The 27,971-nt window shown below is 42.4% G+C and overlaps 2 protein-coding genes across 5 annotated transcripts; one reads left to right on the top strand and one right to left on the bottom strand.

Annotated features, from left to right (window-relative positions):
- The first annotated feature begins 19 nt into the window (after positions 1–19).
- DCLRE1C (DNA cross-link repair 1C) lies at positions 20–14,239 on the top strand. Of its 2 annotated transcripts, XM_082045325.1 has the most exons (14): positions 20–152; positions 231–282; positions 2,183–2,267; positions 5,135–5,194; positions 5,836–5,891; positions 6,527–6,628; positions 6,890–6,962; positions 7,128–7,268; positions 7,814–7,915; positions 9,190–9,326; positions 9,491–9,545; positions 10,917–11,005; positions 11,820–11,920; positions 12,715–14,239. In XM_082045325.1, exons 1-14 carry the CDS (start codon positions 44–46, stop codon positions 13,671–13,673), a joined length of 2,121 nt encoding a protein of 706 aa, XP_081901451.1. In that variant the 5' UTR covers positions 20–43; the 3' UTR covers positions 13,674–14,239. The 2 variants fall into 2 exon arrangements, with proteins under 2 accessions (XP_081901451.1, XP_081901452.1); XM_082045326.1 differs by lacking the exons at positions 20–152; positions 231–282; positions 2,183–2,267 and adding an exon at positions 3,435–4,611.
- SUV39H2 (SUV39H2 histone lysine methyltransferase) lies at positions 9,120–26,282 on the bottom strand. 3 transcript variants are annotated; one of them, XM_082045350.1, is made up of 7 exons: positions 26,248–26,282; positions 25,247–25,392; positions 23,281–23,952; positions 21,343–21,489; positions 19,732–19,861; positions 18,233–18,348; positions 9,120–9,138 (listed from the first exon to the last, which is right to left on the bottom strand). In XM_082045350.1, the coding sequence occupies exons 1-6, from the start codon at positions 26,264–26,266 to the stop codon at positions 18,239–18,241; spliced, it is 1,224 nt and encodes a 407-aa protein (XP_081901476.1). In that variant the 5' UTR covers positions 26,267–26,282; the 3' UTR covers positions 9,120–9,138; positions 18,233–18,238. The 3 variants fall into 3 exon arrangements, with proteins under 3 accessions (XP_081901476.1, XP_081901475.1, XP_081901474.1); XM_082045349.1 differs by lacking the exon at positions 9,120–9,138 and adding an exon at positions 15,260–17,482; XM_082045348.1 differs by lacking the exon at positions 9,120–9,138 and having other exon boundaries at positions 15,260–18,348.
- Between the last annotated feature and the right edge of the window lie 1,689 nt (positions 26,283–27,971).

The raw sequence follows: 27,971 nt of genomic DNA, 5'->3' as shown, positions 1-27,971 counted from the left end.
GCTTTTGGGGGAGCGTGGCGGAAGCGGCGCGTCATTCGCCGCCATGAGCCGGTTCGGGGGTCGCGTGCGCGAGTACCCGTCCGTGTCCATCGACCGGTTCGACCGCGACAACCTGCGCGCGCGCGCCTACTTCCTGTCGCACTGCCACAAGGGTGAGCCCCGTCCCCATGGCAACCGCTCCCCCCCCCAGTTCCGTGTCCCCCGGTGACGGCCGTGCCCTGTCTCCCCAGATCACATGAAGGGGCTGCGGGCGCCCGCCCTGAAGAGGAGGCTGGAGGGCAGGTAGGGGCTGCGGGCGGGGAGGGGGCGGGAGGGGCCGGCCCGCTGCGGCCTGGCCCCGGCGGCTGCGGGAGGGGCCAGGAGCCCTGAGGGGGGCGGCTGGTTCTAAACAAAGCATGAGTGAAATAGGGTAAGGAAACTGCTGTGGAGCGTTGAGTCACAGAATGGGAGTGAACTGGGCTGGAAGGGACCTTAAGGATCATCTCGTTCAACCCCTGCCATGGGCAGGGACGCTTCCCACCGGACCAGGTTGCTCAGAGCCCCGTCCAGCCTGGGCTGGAGCTCTGCCAGGGATGGGGCATCCACAGCTGCTTCGGGCAGCCTGTGCCACTGTCCTGCTACCCACATTGTAAAGAGTTTCTTCCTTATATCTAATCTAAATCTCTCCTCTTTCAGTTTAAACCCATTGTCCCTTGTCCTGTCACTGCAGGCCTTGACAAAAAAACCTCTCCAGTTTTTCTTATCGGTCCCTTTTAAGCATGGAAAGGTCACAATAAGGTCTCCCTGGAGCTTCTCTTCTCCAGGCTGTACACCCCAACTCTCTCAGCCTGTCCTCCCAGCAGAGCTGTTCCAGCCTCAGATCATTGCCGTGGCTCCTCTGGCCCCTCTCCAACAGGTCCATGTGTGTCCTGTGCTGAGGACCCCAGAGCTGGACCAGCACTGCAGGTGGGGTCTCACCAGAGCGGAGCAGAGGGGCAGAATCACCTCCCTGACCTGCTGCCCACGCTCCTTGTGATGCAGCCCAGGACACCATTGGCTTCTGGGCTGCAAGTGCACATTGCCGGCTCATGTCCGATCTCTCAACCACCAGCACCCCCAAGTCCTTCTCGGCAGGGCTGCTCTCAATCCCTTCATCCCCAGCGTGGATTGATACCGGGGGTTGCCCCGACCCAGATGCACTTGCCTTGTTGAACTTGAGGAGGATCTTTGCTGGTGTTATTCCCCGGGAGTGTGTTGGTGCATGGAGACAGCCCTGTGAAGCACTGAGACAGTGCTGTGAAGGAAGCCAGCTGCACTCTGAGGTGTGTGAGCAAGCAAGTAGCAGCAGTTTGAGCTCAGGAGACAGTTTTTTCCCTCTGATCAGCACTTGTCAGGCTTTGTCTGGAGTACTGAGTCCAGTCCTGGGCTGCACTGGACAAAACCCATCAGTGTTTTGTAGGAGGACAACCAAGCTGGTCAGAGGGTGGAGCAGGTGATATGTGAGGAGAGGCTGCAAGCTGGATGTCTTCAGCCTTAAGAGTAGGAGGCAACCATGTATCGCTATTTGCAGGTAGGGTTATAGAAGATGGAACCAGACTCTTCCAGGAGATGCACAACAAAAGGGAAAGGGACACCTTTTCTTTTTCACCATGAGAATGGTCAAACATGGGAATGGGCCCATTTATTAGAGGAGATGTTTCATCTCAAATGTGAGCAGAGAATCTCTCTTTGCTCATCAGGTCTCTCTTAGTGCACAGTGCAAAAGCTGGAGCTTTACAGGGAGTATTTTGTGTTCTGCTGAATGTGAACTGTCCCAAATGCCTGTTCCAGGGAAAGCACGTGCGTCTGAAACAGACCTTGCTGGTTGTAGAAACAAGCAAAGATACAAGTACATGTGACCATGTACCACACACTTTCTTTATTTCTGCACAAAAATACGCATGTATGGGCACATGTAGGTAAGTCTTTGGGTTTGCTGTGTTGAAGAAAATCCTCAGTAAGGTGCATAAATTCACCTTGATCCTAGTTCAGTTTGAGGCAAAACTGCTCTTGCAGGCTTACTGCTTTGCAGGTCTCTGCAGATGAGAGAGGGGTCTGGGCACATGTTTTGATGTACTGGGTGGCAGGTGCTGATGTGTTGTTAGATTGTTCCCTGCCTCTGCTTAAAAGAAATGACTCGTCTGTGTTTTTTGTCTCCTCACAGCTTGAATGTTAAATTATACTGCTCACCGGTAACTAAGGAACTGCTGCTGACTAGCCGGAAATACAAGTTTTGGGAGAATCACATTGTGAGTTTTTGTTTATTTTTAAGTTATCACTTTCCAGACAGTGATTCTGGGGAAGAAGCAGCTTCCCCTCAGAAATGTCTATATGTTGGTGTTGATAAAGTGTTTCAGGGCTTAAGTACCTACATCAGTATGCCTTTCCTCATTGCTTGCTTTGTGGGTTTGGTTTATTGTTGTTTACGCTTTAATCTTATTTTTCCCTCCACAAAATTTATGCTTTTCTGTCAACTTTAGCTTTAAATGGCCTCCATCTCAACAATACTAATTTGTATTGCTCCTTCATTTCCTTATCTTGTTCGTGTCTCTTTGCTCCCATCCTTATTTCCTTTCCCTTTTGCTTCATTTAAAGTCTCACACTGCTTGCAGTATGTATAATCTTTTAGTTATATTATTTCCTTTTTCTTTTGGGAAAATGGACTATCTCTAACATTAAAATGTTGTAGTGATGTAAAATCACCAAATAACTTAATGAGTTGACTTGATTTCCACTGTTTGGAGCCAAAATTCAAGAGATCAGTGTGTCATGTACGGGTGTGACTTGTAGTTATTTCCTTCCCTTTGCAGATACAGGTTTTGAAACTGAACATGTTTCTTTTCACAACTGTATGTACACACATCATCACATAGTGTAAGGATTTGGTTTCTCACCCAAACAAGGACAGGAGAGTTTTCTAGTCAAGTGGAAGGTCAAGAAGGACTTCAGGCAAGCTGAAACTGCTTTTTTGGGGGGGAAATTACTGCTCAGTTTCCTTAAATAGGTTGTAAGTGTGGGTCTTAAGCTCCATATCCAAAGAAACTCACAAGTGGGACCTAGGAGGTAAGTCTGGGTAAGAGAAAAAAGAGAAGCAGGGGACTTTTCTGTTCACAGTCCTTGTTTAGTTGTGAAGCTGAGGGAGAAGATAACGAGCTTTATATGAAGCCTCAGGAAACTGAAAGGTTTAATGGTTCTGCATTAACATGATTCAGGGCTCTGTAAAAAAGACTCTGAACGTCCCTTAGGTGCTTTTGATATTTGAAGGAGCACAGTGTGCATAGGTGTCATTTTTTCTAAGCCTGTGATCTTCTTGGACTAGCAAAAATAAGTGGGGTGGGCTTGTGATGACTTTTTTGTTGGTGTGTTGTTTTGTTGGGGTTTGTTTGTTCATTCCTTTTTTTTTTTTTTAGCTTTTGTTTGTTTGCTTCCGGTATCCCTTGAGTTTAGAAGTTTTAGAAGAACAGATGCCTTGTGGGGAGATACCTATAAGCTGTTAGGAGTTCGTATGAGCAGTAAAAAGACAGCAGGCAGTGCTGGACCTGATATCCCTGTTTGAGAAATTACTAATCTGGGAAGAGATGCCAGAGGTACTGGTGGTACAGTCTGCGATGAAGCACAATTAACACAAATCAACACAATTAAAAAAATACATAGATCTTTGCAGCTGCTGCTCCCAGGTAATAGCATGAGCTGCACAGGCCCATATCAGTAGGTGCTGGATGTCTTGTTCACAAGCTTTGTCTTACAACAAATACGCTTTCTACTTGTAGCATGACTGGGAAATGAATTAGCAGCTGCTTTCATATTCACTAGACTGAAAGAAGGAATATGATGTCAGCTTCCAGACAAGTCTTTTTACAATTTCCAGTCTGGCCTTTATTTGTACATACGGCATGAGAGGCTCTTTGAATCGCTGCTGGTTTTGACATTTAAACTATCAAAGACGAGGGGAGAACTCTGCTGGAGTTATTATAATTTATGCTTATGAGGCTAAACAGTGGCTGTCAGTGAAGAATTCTTCAGGCAGTTTAGATCTAAAACTTGACAATTGTTTCACTGCATCAGGAAATTTGAGAATTGCTGAGAAATACTGAGCATGCAGAATTTAGATCAGCCTCATGAGTTTATTCTGCTTCATAAATTGTAGACAATAAAATCAGTATTGATGTTTAAAAAAACAGCTCTTGCCAGTGGTTTGAATTCTTAGTATAAGGCACTTTTTGACACATGTATCTGTGTTTTGGAGCAAGCTGTGAGTTTGGTGTTGTGGTTTCTGGTGGAGAAGCCACATGTTACCACTTTTGTGTGAGTTCCAGCTGAATGGATCTCGTGGAGCTGCCCAGAACTTTGTGATGCTGTGTCTTGTGAATCCATCTAGTGAAAAATCCATCAGTGAAACCCAAGGTGCTGAGGAGACCACTTGGCCGATAAGCTGGAGGTTACACCTAAGGAGACCTTCCTTTCACTTTGGCTTTTTTGGGCGGGAGAATTTTATATAAATGTTGTCTGAAACAAAGGAGAGAAAAAAAAGAACAAGAGGATGGGAGAGGAGCCCACATAGCAGCGCTAATCTTGCAAACAGCCACAGAGCATGTACGTTGCAGGAGAAGATGGCAAAATAGGGGATTAACTGCAGTCTATAGGTAATCACCTCTACACAAGCATAGAAATTCATGTTGCATGTGATTTGTGGCCTTGCTTCTGATAATAAGAAATAGTGAGAAGTTGTGCTGCAGCACAGAGACCTGTCAGAGCAAGATCCACTCGTGTCATCTGGGACTTGGGATGTCTTGGGCTTTGCAGTCATTCAAAAAGGTGTATGATCCAGCCAGAAAAAACAGAGCTGTTGCTGTTCGAAATACAAGATGTTCTAGCTTTTTTAGGCACGCACATCTTGATTTGGGTATCTCCATTTTATTTTTAGACAACTTTTAGAAAACCTTTTTTCCACTGGAAGTGCAAATTCATCACTTTCTACAGGAAAATGGGCTTAACTTTACAGGCCTAGCATTAGCTGCAGTGGGTGCTAAAGATGTCTAAATAATGAACACTTAGCCGTAAGTATGAAACAAAATGTTCAGGAAATCCTGCAATACATGTATTCATTTTGTTGCAGGTTGCATTGGAAGTTGAAACTCCAACTCAGATTTCTTTAGTAGATGAAACATCTGGTGAGGTAAGTTGCGTGCACACACACACAAAGATTCATATATTTGTAATGGGCAGTAATAATGTTTAATTGAGCATGAGAAATAGATCTTACCTGTAACATGCCAAGTGGTCAAGCTATTTTTGAAATGGATGTTCCCCCTCTTTCCAAGATATGCAGCCACATGAATTCTTCTTCCCTGCTTTGTTCCTATTATACCATTTATTTGGTAATGTCTTTCCATGGTATTAGTGATTTCCAGCTTACCTCTCCTGTGAGATTTTTTTTTCACCTTGAATTTCGTGACTTATTTTAACAAGCTTCAAGTGCAGGACTTAGAGGTCTGGTAGAGCATCTCCAGGCAAAGTGTATTCCAGGATGTTTCCATGGTGCTTGTTGAGCAGGAACTCAGGATATAGGACTGTTTTCTGGCTGAGTGGCTTTCATGAGCACTGTACTATATTCAGTCATCTCTTCTGGTGTGACAGGGTGGTTGTTGCTCTTCAGGGCTTGTTGGAATAGGAAGAGACACTCTCTTTGTTCAGAAGTGATGTTAAATGCTGCAAGAAGCTGCGGGGAGTAATTAATGTGTTGCTTTCATCATGTCAATGAAAGTACTGGTAGTGAAAGTACTATGGTGTGAAAATAACGCTAACTATCTCTTCCAGAAAGAAGACATAGAGGTGACACTTCTCCCAGCTGGTCACTGTCCAGGATCAGTCATGTACGTCCTTTCAATACTCTAAATGCGTCTGCTGAGAAATTTGACTTACAGAGTTCTCACTAAGTACTGGATTATTTATGATTAGAAAAAGCCAGTGAATTTAAAATTCGTACTTGGAGACTATACTGTCGTGCAGGGCCCACCAGCTGCAGTCAAGGTTGGAAACCACTGTACTCTGGGATCTGTCCACACACAAGTTGTTACCTTGGAGGGGCAGATTACTTTTCTCCATGCCTATGAATAACGACTTTCTTGATTGCAACTGTTAAAAATGACTTACAGAACTGTGATTAAAAAGAAATCACCAATTTCTTAAATACAACATTAAAAAGAAGGTGCCCAGCTTCCCAGTACAGACACTGAATAGATTCCTTTGGCTGCAACAGGCAGCTGGGCCACCCTCCTGGAATCTGGGAGGCTTTTGTCTTCAACTCTGACAGGCACAGGTTATTTTCCAGACATACTCAGTCTGAATTATTTGGTTTATCTGCAATTACTCTAGGACCAAATTGAGCCCAGTTTTTCTATGACATCATACGTTAGTCACACAGACTGCCCTATGCAAGGTAATGAATTGACACCTGGGATTTAATGCTTTATGTTGTTGAATTTGACCAAAGTGCTTGTGTTTGTAGGTTTTTGTTTGAAGGTGACAAAGGCACGGTGCTGTACACTGGGGATTTCAGGCTTGCAAAAGGAGAAGCAGCCAGAATGGAGCTTTTGCATTCAGGGACCAGGTGAGGCTTTAGCAATTCATGGGATTTAAAAAGAATAAAAGATCTCACAGGTGTGGATCATTCATGAGTGATGGACTCTTTTTTTTCCTTATTTTTTATTCTGTATTAAATGTATTTGCAGTCAGGCAATACTGTACTTACAAGCCCTTTTTCACTTGCTCTTTGTAGTAAAGGGGAAGAATTGTTCTGAAGAGAGAGGGAGAGGTGTATCTTAGTACCGTGATGTGCTGCTCACTCTGGTATCACGTTTCTCTCTTTCAGGGTAAAAGACATCCAGAGCGTTTATTTGGACACCACTTTTTGTGACCCCAAGTTTTATCATATACCAAGCAGAGTAAGTCTAAATAAGCTGTGAGAAGAAAGGCCCTTAAAGCTGCTAATTAATTAACCACCCCTTTGTTAGGGAAGTCTTGCAAGGCAATGCCTTTCTGCATTACCAAACCGCATCGCTCTGGAAGTAGTTTCAAAGACGATTCACAACATTTTCTATACTTTTCAGGAGGAATGTTTAAATGGGATCTTAGAATTAGTGCGAAGCTGGACCTCGCTGACTCCCTATCATGTTGTGTGGCTGAATTGCAAAGCTGCTTACGGATATGAATATTTGTTTATAAACCTCAGTGAGGAACTTGGAATCAAGGTAACATTTCTGTAATTGTTGCTTTCGAATAGATCCTCAGTAATGGTTGTGGCCAGTCACGGAGCTGGAAGTGGCTGTTCAGAGGACTGCTGTATGTCAGAGATGTGCATACTGTCGTTAACTACACTTAAAAAGCTACAGCTGTGCTCAAAATGAGTTAAGTAATTAATTTCAGTCTGGAACATCTGGGATTTTCAGGAAGAAGTTAATCCTCATTCTTTCAAGCTCTGTGTTTAACTCTCCCTTTTATCTCATGAGCGATAAAAGCCTTCTCATTTACACATTACATTAACAGTTAGCAGATATATTCTGACTTTCTTTGATGAATATTCAGCCCTCTTCAGCACAAGAGTTATGTTCTGCTTTTTCTAGACATCCAAGTTACTTTTGGCTAACACTTCTCTGCTTAGATGTTTTTAGTGGGTAGTAATTGTTTAAATGCCTACCTGCATTTGTCGTGAGCAGAACCACATCTGTATAGCTGCTCCAGCTGCAGTTTGGCAAACATATTGGTCTAATTAAGAGTAAACTCTGCCTTTCTCCAGGTGCACGTGAACAAACTAGATATGTTCAGAAACATGCCAGATATCCTCTACCACATTACTACAGATCGACACACTCAGATTCACGCCTGTCGACATCCTCGGGTGTGTATCATTTTGCAAAGCCTCTGCTCACTCTTGCTGTGAAAGACTGGTTGTAGGTGCTGATGTTTTGGTCGTGTTGTGCTAATGAAGACTTGGAGCAAATGGTGGCTTAACAGAAAAAAGAGTGAGCGCTGTAGTTAGTGGGTTGAAATTTAAAACAAGAAAAAAAAAAAGGGAAAAATATATTACTGTCGAGGGTTTAGATTGCGGGGTGACAATAAAACCCTGGCAGATGTATTGTTAACCTTCTCTCCCCCCCGCTTCCCCCTTTTGCCCCTCCCTCTCCCCCCTTCCCACTCAGGACAGGTGATCGGGAGGGAAAGAAGGACAGAGAGAAGAGAGTTGGAAAAATTAAAGATGTTTTACTAATGCTACTAATAAGAATAGAGAAAATAATACAAAATATACAAAACCAATCTTGAAAGTCTCAGAAACTGCAGAGCCGGCACCCAAAGTCCTGGACTGGACTCTGCAGCCAACCGGAGCTGGATTCAGTCTGTCACTGGGCCTCAGTTCGCAGGGATGACTAGCAAGGTCCTCTCCTAATGTCGGCCATAAGCAGAAGGGACGAAAAAAAGGGACAAGATCCTCATGATCTCCCACTTTTATATGAAGTATTCACGTGAATGGAATGTTACACACAGTTGGTCAGTTTCTTGGTCACCTGTTTCTCGTTGGCCCTCTGGCGAGATGTCCATCCATGCTTATCAATAACTTCACATTCCATTGCTATGTTTACCAAAACATGTATCTGGTTCTCCAGGAAAATGCAGCTAATATGAAGGCTTTATCTGACAGGCAAATTCACTAAAAGAGAAACTTGTTTTTTAACAAAACCAGGAAAATTAGCTGATCTAGGAATAGTTCAATTGTATTTGAAACTTGAAGAGTGTATTTTTAAATTAAGACAGACCAGCAGCAGATTAGATCAGTCAGGTATTATCAATTTAAATGTATCAAAAGCAGCTCAGATGATGCCTCCAGCAGCCATGCACTGTGTGCTTGTAGTGTGAGGCCTTCCCTTTCCAGGATGTCTGTCGGGCTGAAGGCTCCAGCTCAGAGCAGTGCAGGTTGAACCGGAGATGGCACCTTGGGGCATCGGTTTCTATGATTTGCTTTGTCAAGCTGCACTCTGGAAGCAAGACGTGACAACACAGAGTGTTTCAAAGGAGCTGGAAGCAGGATGAAAGCTTGGTCTGGCTAGATGCTGTGTTGCTCAGTTTCTGGGGGAAAAAAGGTCAGAATTACACTTAATTTTATGTTGCATTTGACAGGACGAGGAGTACTTGCGAGGGAACAGGCTGCCCTGTGGGATGACTTGCCAAAATGGAACTCCCTTGCACATAATCAGCATCAAACCCTCCACTATGTGGTTTGGAGAAAGGATGAAGAAAACCAACGTAATAGTGAGGTGAGCATTTGGGCTGTGCAGAAACCTGTTGTTTCAGGTGTGAATCTTGCCTGATGCTGCTATAAATGAATCTCAAAATGGACTTTTTAAGAGTAGGTTGTGCTTGCCTGTTGACTGGGCATGAAGAGCAGTTACCTAACTTTTGTGCCTGCTCTTTTTTTTAGGACTGGGGAGACTACATACAGAGCTTGTTTCTCTTTCCACTCTTCATACAGTGAGGTTTGTATACTTGTAGTACTAAGTCTAAATTGATAGAAAAAATTAAAGGAGTTTTGATTATTTTGGAGTAGATGACACGACTTATCACAATTAAAAAAAATCTCTTCAGTAATAAGACATAAGGGGATAGGAAGTTCTGGATGCTGAAGACAGAGAAGTCTGTTTTAATGTAGCTGCAGCAGAACATGTCAAGGTAGGGCAGGATCACAAGGTCATTTTTTATTCTGTCTTCTCAAAGAATTGGTCACTGCTACAATTGTCTTGACTGCCTTTCTATTTTAGATCACTGTGTAATTACACAATGCTGAAAGCTTAGGATTTTAGTTTTCACTACATTGTTTATCTGCTGTGACTCAGTTTTGGGTGGGTTTGCCTTCTTTTCCCTGCCCACACACTTAAACAGAATTTTCTCCCATCGTAGCTGCTGCTGTTACTCCTTTTTCTATGTTAAAGTCTAAATAAAAATTGGTCATGGCAGCATCCTGTCCAGAATCACACATTTTAATTTAATATGACTTGATCCAGTTTTTAAAATACTTCCCTCTCCTAAGAAACTGAACTGGATCAGTGTTAACAACCTGTCACAAAGCCTCACACATAAAACATGGAGCTTATTCAGAGCCCTAGAAAGACAGTCTTGTTTTTAAGATCCTGGTTAAGTTTTAATTTGCTCTGCCATACAGAATTTTAAATGGAGGTACTAGGATAGTACATTTTGCTTTGCTGGCAGAATGTTGGGGGGGTAACAGACTCATACATCCACATGGAAAAGCAGATGGGTCCTCCTGGTCTGTGTTTTCAGTGCTCGGCGCTGGTAAAGCCTCAGCTGGAGTGCCGTGCCCCTAACTGGACACAATTCTTCAAGACAGTGTCTGGAAAGCATCTAGAAATCAACAGAGTAAGGCTTGGAAAAAGTGACGTATTTTGTAATTAAAGGGTTTTTATAGTGGGCTGAAGGAAGAGTTTAGGGAAAGTCTTTGAGGAAGAAAATAACCTGATCTGCACAACTAAGGACTTGACATCCAGGAAGAAAAACACAGGTCTGAGAAGTTGTAGAGCAGTAAGGACAGTGAAGTGCTGGATCACATTCCCTAGGAACGGATCTACCTTTCTGTCAGAGACAGCGATGCTCCGTGTAGTGTTGGTAAATGTGAGGTGATTAGGTGAGACAGAGTTCTCCGCATCGTTTCAGACCTTTTTTCTTATTACAGAGCTGTCCACTCTGATTGAGTTTGGCTCGTGCATCACACTGGTCTTTACATGAGACAACTGGTAGCGCTTGTTGTGGGTGTGCTCTGATCAGTGCTGCCATTCAGTGCAATTATTAACTGCTGGTGTAAGTTAAACCGCTGCTTCTTTTCTTCAATTTAGATCAAGGATTTCCTGAGCTACATCTGTCCCGTGAATGTGTATCCCAATGTACCGCCAGTGGGTGGGACAGAGGACAAAGTTATGGAAATGTAAGTGACAAGTGGCTGCTGAACGGAGGTGTCCTGATTCCTGGTCCTGTAAGGGCAGCTCCCTCCTGCATCCCAGCCTCTCGAGCAGCCCACTGCCTCTTCCTTTACTTGTCTGACAGTTCAGATTTCTTTTTTTTCCCATATTCAGTGCTGCAAACTTCAGCTTTCTGAAGAACGTTGCTATGTTGTGCTAAGTCTGAGGGTTTGTATTCCACACACTACTTCTGTTTCTGTATAGAGGCTTTTCTGCTGTTGAACTCTATCTGAATATACCTTTATCTCACTTTATTCTGTGACCTGTTTCCGTTTGTCATTGCTACTTCTTGGAAGTTTCTTTTAAAGAGGGTTTCTCTGGGGACTTGAACTCCTCAGCTCTGCACAGCATCGCAGAGGCCTTTGTACTCTTGTGCTGTTACAGATGTTGGCAGCTTAGAAAGCGCAGGAGAGCAGCGGTGTCACTCAGTCTGAATAAAATGAGGACTTGGTTCTTCGTTCCTTTTACTTTTCCCCCTTAAAAAGGAGATACTTTACAGTTATTGAATAAAACTGCAGAGTTTGAACACTGTCATCTTGCCTTCTCTAAGCAAGGCACCAAAAGATAGTTTCCAAACAGTGTACATGTTTTAAGTTATATAGAAATGACAGATTCCTACCTTTAAGCTCACCAAGGAATTAAGAACTTTTCCCTACCTGTTGCTGCCTTCAACAATTCCACTGCAGTGCCTGCAAAAGGCATGAAACAGTGTACTTAGATGAAGTTCTTGAAGGTATCTGCTGAGTTATAAATATTAATCGCTTCTCTTATTGACCTCAGATTGAAGCCATTATGCAGGTCGTACAGGAGAAACATGGAACCCAGGTACAAGCCCTTAGGAACACTGAAGAGAGTCCACAAGAGAGAGTTATCTGACACAGGTAAAGATTCTGCTGCTGCTACTTGGCTTTAAATGAAAGTCTGAGACCAAGCAGAGATGCCAAAAGCCACAGTGTTCACCATAGTCTGTCTGTTCAAAGGGACAGTTAGAAAGGAGAAATATAAATTAAATGAACTTAGGTTTTAGGAGGGTGAGAGAGCACTTGTTTGTGGTCTTAAAATGTACTTAACAGCCCTTTAAGTTTCTGAAAGAATTCAATTTGAGAGTCCTAGACCATCCCTAGTAAAGCTGATCATAACACAACTTCACTTGCATCACCTCCTGTGTTGTGGGGGACAGAGTGATGTATCAGTGGAATCGCTCCTCTTCTTCATTTCAAACTGCTGTTTTTTTAGCACCTAGTAGCTTTTTTAAAATTTATGATGCTAAATGGATGCTTTACGTAGCCTCTGGAAAGCCACTTAGGCACTTAGAAGACAACTTCAGGCCTGCTGCTTTCTCTCTGGCTATTTCTGAAGTGTCAAGTGTGCAAGGGAGACATAGTCCCGGCAAAAAAAGTCAGAGGTCCCAATAACCGTGTCTGCCAGAGCTACGTCTGATCTGCTGTAGGTGACACAGGGGATGACAACTGGCAGTGTCCCTGGCAGGCACCGTGCTGGACCAGGCAAGGCAAACACTGTCAATAACGTACTGCTAAGTCTGTGTCTGGGTTAAAGAGCTTTTTTCTCTCTTTCTACTAAATATTTTTTTATTAAAACTTTGCTCTCAATAGAATTTTATCAGGGATCCGGACTTCTGTAAAGTCTTTTGATTATCCTGCTATTTTCTTGACAGATGAAGATGATCTCTTCGATTCAGAATTAACTTCTGCAAGGCCTAAGATTCCAAAACTGCAGAGAGAAGAGAGCAGGCCCCCCAACATGGGACAATCTGAAAATGCTGAAGAAAACGTTAATGAGAGCACAGAAAGTTACAAAGCGACCGCAACTAACACCTCCCTCAAGGTAGACTTCATGGACTGCGAGGAATCAAATGATGACGACGATGACGACGACGACGAAGAATCTGAAATTAATACAGTTGAAGATTTTTCCCATGAGCCAGATGCCACTTGCACATCAAATTTCAACAGAATGAGTGACCAACAGGATGGCGACATCCCTCGCTGGGATGCATTTTTTAAGTGTAACAAACTCGAAGAAAGCTCTGAAAACGAGGACAACTTGCCATCTTCAGCAGATGCTGGTGGGTCCCAGCCGCTCTTCAGCGATTCGGATGCAGTGAGTGACTCAACACACATCTCCTCCCAAAATTCTTCTCAGTCGACACACATATCAGAGCAGGGGAGCCAGGGCTGGGACAGCCAAATGGACACGGTGCTCATCACCTCCCAAGAGAGAAGCGCCTTGGACTGGAGCTGCTGGGGCAGAGGTGGGAGCAGAGCAGTTGCTTCTGTCCCGCAGGAGGCTGCCAAAGACACTCAACCTGACAACAGCAGGTGGAAGCCACTGAGTCAAGACAGATCTTGTGCCTACGATGGTGCCTGTGACTTGAAAAGCAAAGACACCGAGCATGTAGAAGCTGGGGCTGCTCACGTTCAAGATGTGCTGGTGGAAATAGGTGACAACCCCAAGACTCCTGATCTAGAACTGAGGAGGGACTCCCAGAGCTCCTCTGACTTTGAAATTCCCTCAACTCCTGATGCTGAAGTGCCTCAGCCAGATAAACTGCACAGTTTATATAAGAAGCTGGCAGCAGGTGAAAGCATTCTCAAGGAGAAAAAAGTCTCCTGAACATAAGTATAGCTGATTACATCATGATGACAAATACTTGAATTTGCTTATTAAGCCCAGGATTATTTTTAGTGCCAATTACTATCTGCAGCTATTCCTGCATTTTTTCAGAAATATGTTATTGTCAGAACGAGGAATTTGCAGCCTGTGTAACTTCACTCTTCCTTCTATGAAATACTGAGAAGGAATTACTCCTAGGAGGAACTGTAAAAGCCTTCTGCCTCCCAGGGTTCAGTTCTCCAGGACTCTAAGTAGACAAAAATTGGACCACAACAAAACTAAGGGTAAAATGCTAAATGAAATTTAGTGTTTCTGTTTATCATGAGCTCAAAGAGTTTGTCTTTGAGATTACATATATAAATAGATATATATGTGATCTCAGGTTTTAATAAAATATCACATTTTTAACTGCAGGAAGGGACATGACATCTTTCATTTCAGCCATGGAAACAATGCAGTAGTTGCACTTTGACATTAATCCTGAGTTTTCACTGCAGTTATTTTTAAGTACAACTGCAGAAGATATTACAGAATCATGGAGAAGTTTTTATAAAAAAAAACCAAAACCCATTGTTCTTTTCAAGCAGTCTCTCCTTACACTGAGCAAGCGTCATAATCCGATTTTAAATCCTGAATGAGGTACTATACACCATTGTCTTGTGGTTTGTATCTAACTCATTGCAAACAATTTGTCATCAATTCCTCTGTGTTCTGGTTTGTTCTGAATTGTTTTTCAGAACAACTTAAAAATCAAATCCTGTGGTGTGTGTGTTCTAAAGCCCCCAGCTTTACTAAACTCTTTGCCAAAATTCTTAGCTTCTTAAATGGAAATGTAATTCAGGTTTTTGTTAAACTGCAGTGCCTACAAAAGTGCCTAAAGAGCAGAAGTCATCTAAAAATCTATGAGGTTTCCCATCCAGGTGGTCTTAAGTCCCCAAAAATGAATCAGACTTTTAGTGTGACAGCTCTCCCCCCTGCCCATGTCTCCTGTCTTTCTGCCATCTTTAGTGACATATGAATATGAAACCAGGCAGCATTCTCCTAGTGGCAACTGCAGCAGGAGAGGGAAAGAAGAAAATTTGCTATAATCTACGTATGGTTTTAAGGATATCCAAGTCTGTATGTTTCTTCACTGTTACCGTACCCTCTCCGTTCCTGGGGTTTGTCAATATAATTTCCAACTGTGGCCTATCAACAAGTTTTTTTTCGGTGAGCTTGAGTGAGTGAAACTGCTGTTGTAACTACCTCTGGGAATAAAAAACAGAGCAGAAGTTCTTCTCTTGGCTTGTTTCCTTAACTGTGCTATATATGTTCATTCAGGGCTGCATCTACAGCGTGCTTAAATATACAGGAACCCAGTCTGCTTTAGACAAGTCAAGAGCGTGAATTTATACCAGTTCTTATCAGCCGTAAACTGAATAGGAAACACATGACTTCCTCATGATTGCTCTGCTACGGTCCTTACAGTGCGAGAAACCTTGGGTACAGGGCAGGAATTAAGAGGTTGCAGTCTTAAAGCAAATTCTACAGCTAATTTTGACAGGCTAAAATATATTATTTTTGGTTAAGAATGACAACAACAAGCAAAAAACTAAATTTAATTTATTTTATCAAAAACTCTAGGAAGGTAGCGATTCTAGAGATCACACATTATGAAAAGAAAATGTTCCTGAGCTTATAAACTGCATATTCTACTGTACACAGTCCTAAAACATACATTAGAAATAACCAAAAGATCAACTTAACGTTGAGATTAAATAAATAGACAATAGCTTTTCCTACAGGTGATCTTGCAGACTTAGTTTTGCTGCCAAAACAAAAAATTAAAACCCACCAAAAAAAGAACAGCTGAAGGACAGATCACAGGTTACCAGTCTCTAAGAAGTGCATAAACACAACTGAACTGGTGGCCATGATGGTGCTAACAGACCACAAAACCAAACAAAGGCAGAAGCACGGCTGGTTTAGGCTGCTTAAGAAACTGCAAATAGCTTTTTCTCCTTTTCTAATTTGGCAACTTTCCCCCAAACTCATAAAAACTGCAAAAGCAGTTTTTAAAAGTGACACAGTGTCCCTTTAAGCTAATTGACTGCAATCCAAATGCATTGTGAATATGTAAATAGAAAATACTGTTCAAGGCTCTAAATTGGAAACTGGATACATGGGTTTACTTCAGATAAATACTAAGTGCTGTTACCTCCCAGAACAGAAATTAACGGTCCTTTATTTATCGTGCAAGAGGTAACACACATCTCCTCAAAGAACAGCAGTGTCATTTCAGTGCTGGTGGTAACATACGCTGCCTTGGGAAAGAGGCAGATATACTGAACTCAGGTACAACTAGTAAGACTTTTATTTTTTTTAAATGCATTTACCTGCAATTTTTAAATGAAACTGGGCATGGACACAGACAAAAAGAGTGTCGAACCAGCCCTGTGTCATCTCGTACAGGAGAGGCCAGACAAACCGATGTGGTAAGGAATCCATTTCTTGCCACAGACACTCTCAGCATCCTGTAGCCACAGGGAACCTGCAGCAGATTAAGGAGCTGGAGACTGCAGATCCCCCCCCGTGGAACGCGCTGCCAAGTCGGGCTACATGCAAGAGAAAGCACTAATGACTCCAAATGATGTACGATCATCTAGAGTTTGCTAATATTAAAGCTCCACATTCCACTTTGACTTTATATATATTAAAAAAGAAATCATTAGGGATCTGGCATGATAAAAATAGACTAGATTCAGCATTTATTCAAGTGTGTGGATGCAGGTGAGTCTGGTAATGTCAAACACTTTAAAATCTAAGCAAACTTTCTCCACTAAACAATATAAAGTATCTATTTCAACACTTTGTAGATTACAAAACTTACACAGCACTTTCAATGGCCCCTACTCTTCAACCCAACCATGAAGCCGATTTTGGCCAGTAGCATATAAAAACTTCGCTTTCCACCAAAGAGCCAGATCTTAAGTGCAAATGCAACTGTGCTTCTTAATAAACGAACAACCTGTACTATCCTTTGAAACACTCTTCTTGGAGTGCTAGTAGTTAAGATGGAATTTAAGGCATTTGTTAACAAATTAGGTAAACGCTTAAATGCTGGGTACTTGACTTCATTCACCTGAGCCAACAGCTGTGCACCTTATAAAGGTAACGAGCTGACCTATGATACATAGCTAGCAGCCACTTAGGAAGCATCCATTTATGGAGCAACATTTTTCTGCCCGACCCTGTCAACATTTACATGATTTGTAAGCGATATGCAAGTTTTACACGCTTTTAACTCCATGAGAATAAAGCACTTTAGTCACCCCTGGAGCTTGGACCTTGGCTGTAACTTCACTCATAACCTGCCTCAACTGCTCTTCAGCATTTTTGGAGCCAAGCAAAACTTCACATACAGATTGAGACAACTTTAGGGTATCAGGAAAAGAGATTCAATACGACTCAAGCAACTGAAGAACAGTACATTTCTCAGGCTTTACATTCAAGAACATCTTAAGGTCTACAGCAAATGGGTAAACTCCCTCCTAGTCTAACTTCACTGAAGTTAACATTTTTGCAACAAGAAAAAACAGGCCTAGTATCTGAAAAGTCTGTCACTAGGTAAAAAAAGTCACAGTATGTAAAAACTTAATCAATATTGTGAATACAAATAAGCTCCGAGGGTATTTTTGCACCTAACGGATAACTGAGCGTATCTCCAAAACGCATCAGCTCTGTTAGACAACAGGCTGCTCTCCCTATTCTTTTGTTACCTATTTCCAAACTGTAGCCAGTGATTTGTTTCAGCAATGACTGCCGAATTTCTGCAATGAAAGCAAACAACGTATGTTACATATGTACAAATGCTCTGTAGAACTGCAGACCTCCTACAGCATCCTAACTAAAAATCAATTAAAAAAAAAATCATAAAACTTGTAAATAACACAACATCAGCTAAAAACATTAGAGACCTCAATCTTATATCTGGAATCTGCGAAAACCATTTGCTTTACTTGCATGGAGTTCAATGGACATTTTAGGATTTGCATTCCTGTGAACCTTCATTTAGACAGTCCGATGGCTGTCCTTTATTTTTCACCCCAGTTCCATAAATGTTATTGCTAATGTCTTGAAGCTTTTCTTTATACAACAACAAAAAAATGCAAAAGAACAGTTAGCTATAATTTAGGATTCAAATCAAATGTCTCCAACACTTTTCAAGGTATAGAAAATATGTAACATTATTTTATCCCACTGAAACCAGCTCCTAAAAGGCCTACGGCTGTAAGCTCACAATCAAATATTCAAAGTACATTTTAAAGAGTTTTCTTAACACACATTTTGCTGCTTCCTACATAACAGTTCAAGAAAAATCAATTTTTAATCCCCATTTTCAGTTTTGTATTTGCCTGAAACACGACATCTCTTTCTTTGGCCAATGTCATTTCAATTACAAATGTAATGCATTTTTTCAGTGTACTTATTAGATGTAAGAATACTTGAACATCTGTGTGTAAGAAGAGTCTTCTTAAACCACATTTAAAAGAGAATAAACTATTTGTGACTTTGGATACCCGCACTCAGTTGAGATAACCTCTGCAACACACCGCTCCGCATTTACAGACAGTTCTGATCCTCTTTTTGGATGGGCTGAGACTATCAGCAGAGTCTGAAGTCAGATCTATTGAACCTGTGACACAGATAAACACAAATCAGGACACTTTAAAGACAGACTGAAAACACACTAGGTATTCAAATGGCTTCAAAAAGCCACCACCCCCGTTCTTAAAAGAAATGTGTGTAAAGCTCTACTCAAATTCTACCGACACCCATGTTACAACTGCTTACACAACACCTAATGGACAGCATCCAAATCTTAAACTCAGGCCTTGTACCCTCAGGTCTGTATCCACACTGGGCAGCTGGGAGCACCGCCTGCCTTGTATGTTAGTGTCACAGACACCTCAAAAAAAGAGGAGTTTTAAGGACCAAAGTATGATCAGTTTTTCAGGACTTAAAGAGCTTCCACAAGAATGAGGTACAGCTCTGGAGTGTAAAGATGCTCCCCTGAACAGAAAAAAGCAGGGCAAACAGTACGTTGCTGTTGTGGATAAATGGTTTGCACGTACAGTCTGACACACACAACACCCCTGCCAGCAAACCTCGATAATTTTTTATTGTACTGGGAAAAAAAAAGTAGTCATAAAGTGGTGTGGGTTGGAAGGGACCTTTGAAGACCATCTCAGCCCACCCCCCTGCCATGGGCAGGGACATCTTTCAATAGATCAGGTTGCTCAGAGCCCTGTCCAGCCTGGCCTTGAACACTGAATGGAAGATCAAAGAACCATCAAATGGCCCAGGTTGGAAGGGATCTCAAAGGATCATCTGGTCCAACTTCTCCTGGGAAAGGGAACCTAGATGAGGTTATTTAGCACCCTGTCCAATCTCATCTTGAAGACCTCCAACGATGGGGACTCTACCACCTCCCTCAAGAGGCTGGTCTTTCTTAATTAATAAAGAGCCGATAGTATTTCACCAAAACCATTGTTTCCTGAAGTCTCTGCATAACGATCAATGTATCCAACCCAACAAAACAATAGTAAAGTTTGGACTGTCCTTTACATCTTTACTACAGGACCTACACAACCACCAGAATTCAGAGACAAACCTCTGGTGCCTTAGACCACTATCTTTGTAACTATCACTAGCAGATTACTTGGAAAGCAGTTTACCAGAAATGCCAATCTGAATAAAGGAAAGCTGCTTTTAATGGTAGCCTGACCATTCTTTTGAGCATTCTTGTGACAAATCTTCAAAATAATTTGCCTCATCAGACATTCCAGCCACAACCCCTTGCTGTTGAGCTAGGGGCACTGAAGGAGATAAGGTACTAGAGGTGCACACAAAAGCTCCAGGGTGCGCTCTGTCTGCACCATACATCGATGTTCTAGAATCCACAGAGCTGTGTCAGAGAGAAGCAGGGCCTGACCTAAAATGCTATAATCAGTCAAGCTGCAACAAAACCCAACAACGCCCCAAACCTCCTGCAAACACTGTTTCAAAATCTGCTCACCTTTCATCTGGTAGTCAAAGGTTAGCTCTTCTCCAGCCTTGATGGTTCGTGTAGAAAACAGCGCTATACGAGGAAGACGCAAGTCGAGGTTATCGATAAACACATTGAAGACTTGAAGATTTGGATCACACTGTAAGGCAAAAATTAATGTAGTTTCCGTTACAAAAAAATGCACGCTAAGTTTCACTGAAGTGTTTCAGTAGAGGAAGGTCACAGGAAAGGAAGAACTGGTTCTTCTCCCAGGGACAGAAGTCTGAAATTATCTTCTGAAATCAACAAATTACATTCTTGAAAGAGCATTAAAGGAGAACACTCATAGCTTAGTCGAGGCCTTTCAAGAAAGCAACCTTTACACAGTTTGTAGACTACACTAATGTGTAACAGCTTTTTTTAAAAAACAATATAGTTTCAAAAAGATGACAAAGCAATTAAAGCTACATTCAGAGGTTAATATTTACCTACAAAACCCACAAAAAGAATTCAAGTTGAAAAAAAAACCCCACAACCTAGTGTTTCAAGCCACACAAACGCTCCTTATTCTGTATATGCAGGCCAGAAATATTTTCAAACTATGCGTAAAATTCTATTTTCAATTGCTAACCTGCTTGGCTTCCAAATTATCTGCTATGGGCTGGGCAGCAGCAGGAGAGTTAAGGACACTAAGCGGGAACTAGAAACTGCTTTATCATTTTTTCTGGATTAAGTGTCAGAAGTCACCGAGACAATTTGTTAAACTCTGCATGCTTTTTAGTCTGTAACAGTAAAATTCCCTTCTTAAGGAATCAGAAGTGAAGTCAGATATTTAACTTTACACTGAAGAGTGAGAATACTTCACTCCCATTTCCGAAAGTGAAGAACAATTGGCATTAAAACTCTTCTTCATCCTTCTCCCTGGCAAGCCCACATAAAATACAACCATCATCAGCTCACACATATGAAGACATTAATCTATTGTATTTGTCTAACACTGACTATGTACCTCACAAACATTACATCAGTCAGAAATAATAATTTTTAGCTCAGGAATCTTTACAAATGCAGTTCAGCCTTCTCGCTTTAGGTACTTCAGTTGAACAGGAAACAAAACACTACAAAAATTTCCTGTTTAAAATCTACTTCTGAGTTGTCTTTCAAGTTTAGATTTAGGAGGGAAAAAGATAACAAAGAAAGCACAGGGATTTTCATTTTTTACCAGTGTTTGTAGGATGAAAATAATGCATCGATTCCTTTCGTCTTTGACTCCTCACTAATTTTATTAAGTACTTCTCGCATATTAGGTCTTTTAGTTACTTGGAGAACCAACCCTATTTTAATTGTCTAAAACCAGCAGATTCAGTAACAATCCCAGTCCTATCAGATGCCCTCTTCGGGTACCATCTTATTCCCAGATTTGTGTAGCTATTCTTACTCAGAGTAAGGTTAATTGTTCCGTTCTATTTACTATATCATCTATTTATTATGTCATCTCATTGACTGGGCTGTGCTGGCAGGAAACAAACTACTTCAGAAAAAACTGTGAATATGGTAGGAAAATGTTTACAATAGGAGAAAATACTTCTGGCACAATTAGGATCATTTTCCAAACTCTTAGTATACAAAACAAGGTCTTACACTGTGATTGACAAAGTGGGACACATTTCCGTATCGAGCTGCATCTACTGTAAATTCATCTGAGTCATAGTCCAAATCAAACAAGTATGTATTTCCTTGGTTGTCATACAGTTGGCCTCGTCTCTCTGCCTCCTCACTTGTAATCACCTAGAAAAAGAGAAAAAAGAAACAACCTGCATCATATTATTAACGATTACTAAATTAAAACAAAAATCACAATCAAATTAGGAAAATCTAGTTAGTAAAAAAATACCACATTTGCTTTTTGATATTGAAATAGCATTCCATCTCTAATGAAGAATACATACATACAGCTAGCTTAATTAGTGACTTCAGCTTCTCTGGATGTAATTTGTCTACAGCTGATAAACGACACTACTTTGTCTCCAGAAAAATACCAGCACCTTCTATGAAGAGTTTTAATGATGACAGATACAATCAGCTGTTTCTACTTGAAGTTTCTATACACACAGTTTTTTCATTAGACCCAGAAAGCCTTGTTTACATCACATAAAGTTTCAACTTTCTCCCTTTGCAGAGATGAAGATCAGCATGTATCAGTCTTTACAACCCAGACACATTCACAGTCCAGGATTCATCTCTGTCCTCCCCAGAAGCATCTCATCCTGTCATTTTTGACTGCAATGAAAGATCCTATTCGTAATAATTTAGACAGATACATCACCAAGATGAACCAATGCAATTAGTCTAGTATGTACTAACACAAGGTAGAAATCCAGAGACTCCCCAAAGGAAGACAAGAACTAAAGTAACTTTTGACAGAAGCAACAGCTTAAACAACTTCATCTGCAGCCTGTTATGTTAAATATAATCAGTTGTGCAGGCTCAGTAAAGAAATCACAATTCAGCAGCAAGACATACAAAATGTGGTGGAACTGGGCAAAAAAAAAACACTTCAAAATCCTTCTCACAGATCAGAGTTGAGAACTTATTTAGCAGTAGGGAATAAGTAGATTCAGGTGAAAGGATAAACACACACTCTTTCCTTTAAACAACAAAAGTACATCATCATCTTTCCACATTAATCAATCCCTCAACACAGACACTCTGAATAACTGATTTCTTGCATGTTTACGAGAAAGATATGAACATGCACAGTTAAAAGATTTGGGGCAAGAAGCATAGAAGAAATACAATGAAGACCATAATAATTTGTATGAAGGGACAGAAGAAATTATTTTGAGCCACCTTAGCAGCAAGGTGGATTTGTGGCAGGAATACAATCAAATCGACTGGATCCAAGGAGGTGCCAGGAGCTATCGATGTAATGAGCCCTGAAGTACAACAAAGGCTAGACCAGATAAACACAGGGCAATAAACAGTAAAAATAAAAACAACACCTTGAGAGTAACTCAAAGTCTGTATTTTACAGCATGAAAGTTCTGTTTGAAATAGTATGAGACTGAGTAAACAAATAACATCCATACTACAAGTCTTATTATTGCTGTTCATCAAAAGTACTAACTATGTTTGAAAATATTACCTTAAAAGTTCAGACAAAACAGAAAAGGGACTGAGAGACTGGGTGGGGAGTTTGGTAAGAACTGTGCCTGGGGAACAGCAAGATCTACAATAATAAAGATGATCAGTGAAGAATGAATATAAAAGAAAAGATAGACCTGCCTTTAGATATACTATTACGGCACATATCTAAAATAATTGTTTAGTGACACATAAGACAAGTATTCTCTTTACAATCAACCTTTTACGATTGCTCTGGAACGGAAGAATGTTCTGGACAACATAATTTTGCTGTCATCTTGAATGTCTATTTACTGTATTTCTCTACTCAAAAGCAGACTTATCAATTATACAGTAGAAGTCAAGAAGCATTAAAAACTGAGAGAAAGCTCATCCAGATTTTCTCCAACATATCCTTTATTGTAAAAAATTAATCCATATGCCATAAATACATACCTCTCCAACATACTCCATCACAAAACTGTTGGTTTTAATCTCCTGGAGGGTTTTTACTCCCCAACCACGGCCATTGTTAGTTCTGAAGATGCACAGAGAATACGGTGTACCTTTCTGTACTATCCTATTAGGGCAGTTAGGCCCACACCTACAAAACGAATTGCACTCATAGATGGGCAAACCGGGCTGGATTTTCAACTTCTTTCTTTTATTGTAAGCCAAAATAAATCCAGCCTCCTTTGGACAGCACTTCTCAGCAGGGCAGTCAGTGCATTCACAGCCAGTTGTTATTCCATTTATTACATTTATTCCCGGAGCAGGTTTATACTCATTAATGTAGTAGAAGTCTAAAGGAGGGCCTTCAAGATCCACAGTGTTTTCTACCAGAATCATTGCTTTATGATTCTTTTTCCTGTTGAGTTCTTCTTTCCATCTCTGCAGAGCTATTCTTTGCTTAGCCTTCTTTACAATGTAATCTGCAACTGCAGGTTTCAAAGCTTTAACATGGTTTCTCACTTTCAGTGCTTTGCCTTCTCTCACCCGAGACAAGTATTCATTCTTGTCACTAAGAAAGTTCTGAAGGAGCAATGGGCATTTCAGATTTTTCTGAGGTTCCCAAGTATTTGAAGATTCTGGCCATCCTTTCCATTTCACAAGATAGTATTCTGTGCCCTTGAAATACAGAAACAGATACAGATTTAGCCACATTTCATTTTCCTGAAATTCAGCATCACAGGCCCTATGAACAAACACAAGAGCTCTGGAGTTAAGAAATGGAACACAGTGCAGAGGGTCTTCATGTTCCCATAACAATTACAAATGGGGAGAAAGAGAGAAATTAGGATTTGCATTTGCAAATTAACATCATCACAGAAAGGTCTGGATTGGAAGAGACCTTAAGGATCATCTAGTCCAACCCCCTGCCATGGGCAGTGACACCTTCCACTGGACCAGGTTGCTCAGAGCCCCATTCAGCCAGGCCTTGAACACTTCCAGGGATGGGGCATCCACAGCTTCTCCAGGCAACCTGGCCCAGTGTCTCACCACCCTCATGGTGAAGAATTTCTTCCTTATATCTAATCTAAATCTACCCTCTTTCAGTTTAAAGCCATTACCCCTTGTCCTATCACTACATGCCCTTGTAAAAAGTCCCTCTCCAGCTTTCAAACAGCTTTTCCAACTTGTAGCACAAGTTTGGATACTTTTTGTGTCATATCTAGGGGCAAAGAAATAAACAGCTGGGATGAACTCCGATCGCTAACAATAACTGGAAGAGGCCTGTTTGCTAAAGCAGTTACTGAAGTTATGCTAACGAGTTGTATGACTTGTATGCAGGAGCAGATTGTGGTTGTATAGCATATGGAACAAAAAAAAATTCGAAACTTAACAAACAATATCTCTAAAAAAGTCATATTAACCATCCTCCCAAAGAAGCAACCCATTCAAAACATGTAATTTTGCATTTATAGTCAAGAAGCATACATTTTGTACTTGTTTTAAAAAGGCCAAATAACTGTAACAAGGCCAAATCCTGAGACTGAATTTCATCGGCATGATCAAGCCGCAGGAATTCAGTTGCAGAACGTGGCCCTAACTGTTCATCAGACTACAACAGTCAACACAGAAATATAGACCGTTACCTGCAAATAAAGGAGAAGCATCGTAATACATACCAAGCTACAGCCTAAAAGCATCAGCATTTTGCTTTACTTCTAGATATGCAAAGGAGAAACATTTAATATTCTAACATCTCCGTAATTTCAGAAAAAGACCTTCCTTCAACATACTGAAAGCAGTCGTTACACCACTTTCTGTTTACAGTTCAAAGATTAAAAGAAGTTTCATTTGACGTCAGCAAGAGCTTCGTCCTCACAGACTGCTACTTCATGTCATGAGCATAACTACCCTTGGCTCACTTCCAAATTTCAGCTGAAAGAGTGATCAAATTGGTCTGTGTTTCTCTTACCTCTTCTACCTTGTAGTCACACAAATATTCCACCTCATAACTCTTTAGACTCCTGTTGGTGATTCCAATGGATTTACATCTGAGATTTTCCTTCCTACATAATTCTTGGAGGGTCTCAAGTGAAGCTAGACATGGCACATACCAGGCTACAATAAGAAAATTGGTAAAGAATCCTATTTAATGTCTCAGCTAAATTTAAATCATTACGCCTTATCCCAGAGTCCCCGCATTATTTGTGACAGTCCACGAGTCTTGCACAACTACAGCATCTCACAAACTCAACCCTAACGAGCAAAGCAGAAAATGTCAACAATTCCCTTACTGCACCTTTATTTTGTAGAGTACGTATACCTATAAAGAATGAATATTTTGGAGGGCAGAGACTTTCACAGATGAAAGCTGCACTAAGAACCGAATCATCTTCCTACAACTAAAGCACAGGGTGACAAGGAAACCTCCATTCTTTAACGAGCCCGCCAAATATCTGTAGTTAGTCGAGTGTCATCGAGCACTTGCGATGCAACCATGGAGACCGGACGAGGCACGAAGCGATCCCCAGCGCCCTTCCAGAAGGATCGCGGTCCCCTGTCAGCCGGGCGGCTCTAAAGGGCAGCGCCCAGCGGCCGGGCCGGGCCGGCGGCTCCTCCCGGGCCCGGGAAGCTCTGCCGGGTGAAGCCGGGGCTCGGCGGGGGCTTTGCGGCCGCAGCACCCGCCCAGAAAGCGCTGCCCGCGGCAGAGCAGCCCCCTGGGGAAAGCGGGGAGGTGACGGACACCCCCCCAGCGCCTCAACGCACCCCCCGCCCACCCCCATATTCACCTCAGGCACATTCCCGCCCCCCCCCCCCCGCCTCTCCCAGGCAGAGCACCCGCAAGGAAGCGGGCAGGGCCTCCCTCCGGGCCCACCCAGCATAAGGAGAAGGGAGGGGGGGCCCGAGCGCGGCGCTGCGGGCGGCCCCGGCCTCCACCACGGCCCGAGTCGCCGCGGCCGCTCTCCCGCTCACCTCCTCGCCAATCCTCCATCTTGGAGGGGCCGCGGCCTGCGGAGGGGGGCGGGGCAAAGGGAGAGCGTGGCCCCTCCCCCCGCGCGCGCGCGCCCGAGGGGCTTTGGCGGGAAGGGAGCGCGGCAGGGCCGGCTCAGCAGGGGAAGAGCGGGAGTTCCTGTGAGAGTGACGGCGGTGACAGAGGTTGGAAAGAGGCGAGGCGAAATTCAGAGCTATTTAGGTCTCTTAGATCGAGAGAAGTTCTTCTTCCCCTCTACTCTGCCCTGGTGAGACCGTATTTGGAATGTTGTGTCCAGTTCTGGGCCCCTCAGTTCCAGAAGGACAGGGAACTGCTGGAGAGAGTCCAGCACGGGGCAACAAAGATGCTGAAGGGAGTGGAGCATCTCCTGTGTGAGGAAAGGCTGAGGGAGCTGGGGCTCCTTAGTTTGGAGGAGACAGAGAGGTGACTTAATGTTTATAAATATGTGAAGGGTGAGTGTCAGGAGGATGGAGCCAGGCTCTTGTCGGTGACAACCAATGATAGGACAAGGGGCAATGGATACAAACTGGAACACAGGAGGTTCCACTTAAATATGAGAAGAAACTTCTCAGTGAGGGTGACAGACACTGGACCAGGCTGCCCAGGGAGGTTGTGGAGTCTCCTCTGCAGACATTCAAACCCGCCTGGACACCTTCCTGTGTAACCTCATCTGGGTGTTCCTGCTCCGGCGGGGGGATTGGACTGGATGGGCTTTTGAGGTCCCTTCCAATCCCTGACACTCTGTGATTCTTTTCCAGTGTTGGCTGAGGTGGCAGCGCCTGGTATGGGGTAAGCACAGGGCACCAGACAGACTTAGACCCTTCACCATTCTATCAGCCACAGAGCTGAAAGTGGGAACTACAAAGAAAGGCTTCAGACACTTTTTTTTTTTTAAAAAAAACCCCTCTCATAACAGCACACTTCTCAGAACACGGGTTTCCTGTTAATGCAGCTTTCATGTTAGCACTGAGCCCCATAAACTCACCAATTGGCAGCAACACACAACAAAACACCCCTTACAGATGTCTCATTAGTACTTACATGTCTCTTTACTTGTATTTATAAATACAAGGGCTGTGGGACTCCACTGCCATGACAGAACCAGAATTAGGGTTTTCCAAGACCCCTTTTAGAAGTTTTCACACAGGAACTGGCAAACTATTTACTTATTGCCCAGAGATCAAAGTCCTATGGTTGCAGGACTCAGAACTTTCCAGCACTTTGTCCACTCATGGAAGCCTCATGAATTCAAACCTTGTGTCTAGGCTGGAAAGCCACAGAAATACAGGTATTTGTTTGGAATGCAGTAAGATGTATGTCTATGCTATGCAGTATCTATTGCTTTTGTGAGGCAGGAAGAATATTGAAATACATGTTCTCAAGACAACTTGGAAAGCCTGTAGAAAAACAGGTGGTTGAACACAGGTCTCCAATCGAGGTAGGCATCCCTTGCTTTAGTTTCTGTCTCTGATAGTGATGCTCTACTGTTTTGAATACTTCGCAAGATAACATCTTGATGGATATACTCTTTGCTGGCTAAAGAGCTGGCTGGATGGCTGAGCCCAAAGAGTTGTGGTGAACAGAGTCAAATTCAATTGGCAGCCGGTCACAAGTGGTGTCCCCAGGGCTCAGTATTGGGCCAGTTCTGTTTAATCTCTTTATTAACGACCTGGATGAAGGGTTTGAGTGCACCCACAGTAAATTT

Source organism: Streptopelia decaocto (assembly GCF_964273445.1).
Source record: "Streptopelia decaocto genome assembly, chromosome: 1".
Classification (NCBI taxonomy): domain Eukaryota; kingdom Metazoa; phylum Chordata; class Aves; order Columbiformes; family Columbidae; genus Streptopelia; species Streptopelia decaocto.
The sequence above is the reverse complement of the archived record's forward strand: the minus strand, read 5'-3'. Positions and strand labels throughout refer to the sequence as shown.

Excerpts from the sequence above, each read along its gene's own strand:
- DCLRE1C (XM_082045325.1), top strand. The coding sequence starts at position 44 with ATGAGCCGGTTCGGGGGTCGCGTGCGCGAGTACCCGTCCGTGTCCATC. Across the intron at positions 5,892-6,526 it reads CACTGTCCAGGATCAGTCAT|GTTTTTGTTTGAAGGTGACA; the intron begins GTACGTCCTTTC and ends TTGTGTTTGTAG. Across the intron at positions 6,629-6,889 it reads CTTTTGCATTCAGGGACCAG|GGTAAAAGACATCCAGAGCG; the intron begins GTGAGGCTTTAG and ends TCTCTCTTTCAG.
- SUV39H2 (XM_082045350.1), bottom strand. Across the intron at positions 23,953-25,246 it reads GTGACTACAAGGTAGAAGAG|GGCACAGAATACTATCTTGT; the intron begins GTAAGAGAAACA and ends CTGTATTTCAAG. Across the intron at positions 19,862-21,342 it reads CCCACTTTGTCAATCACAGT|TGTGATCCAAATCTTCAAGT; the intron begins GTAAGACCTTGT and ends TTTGCCTTACAG.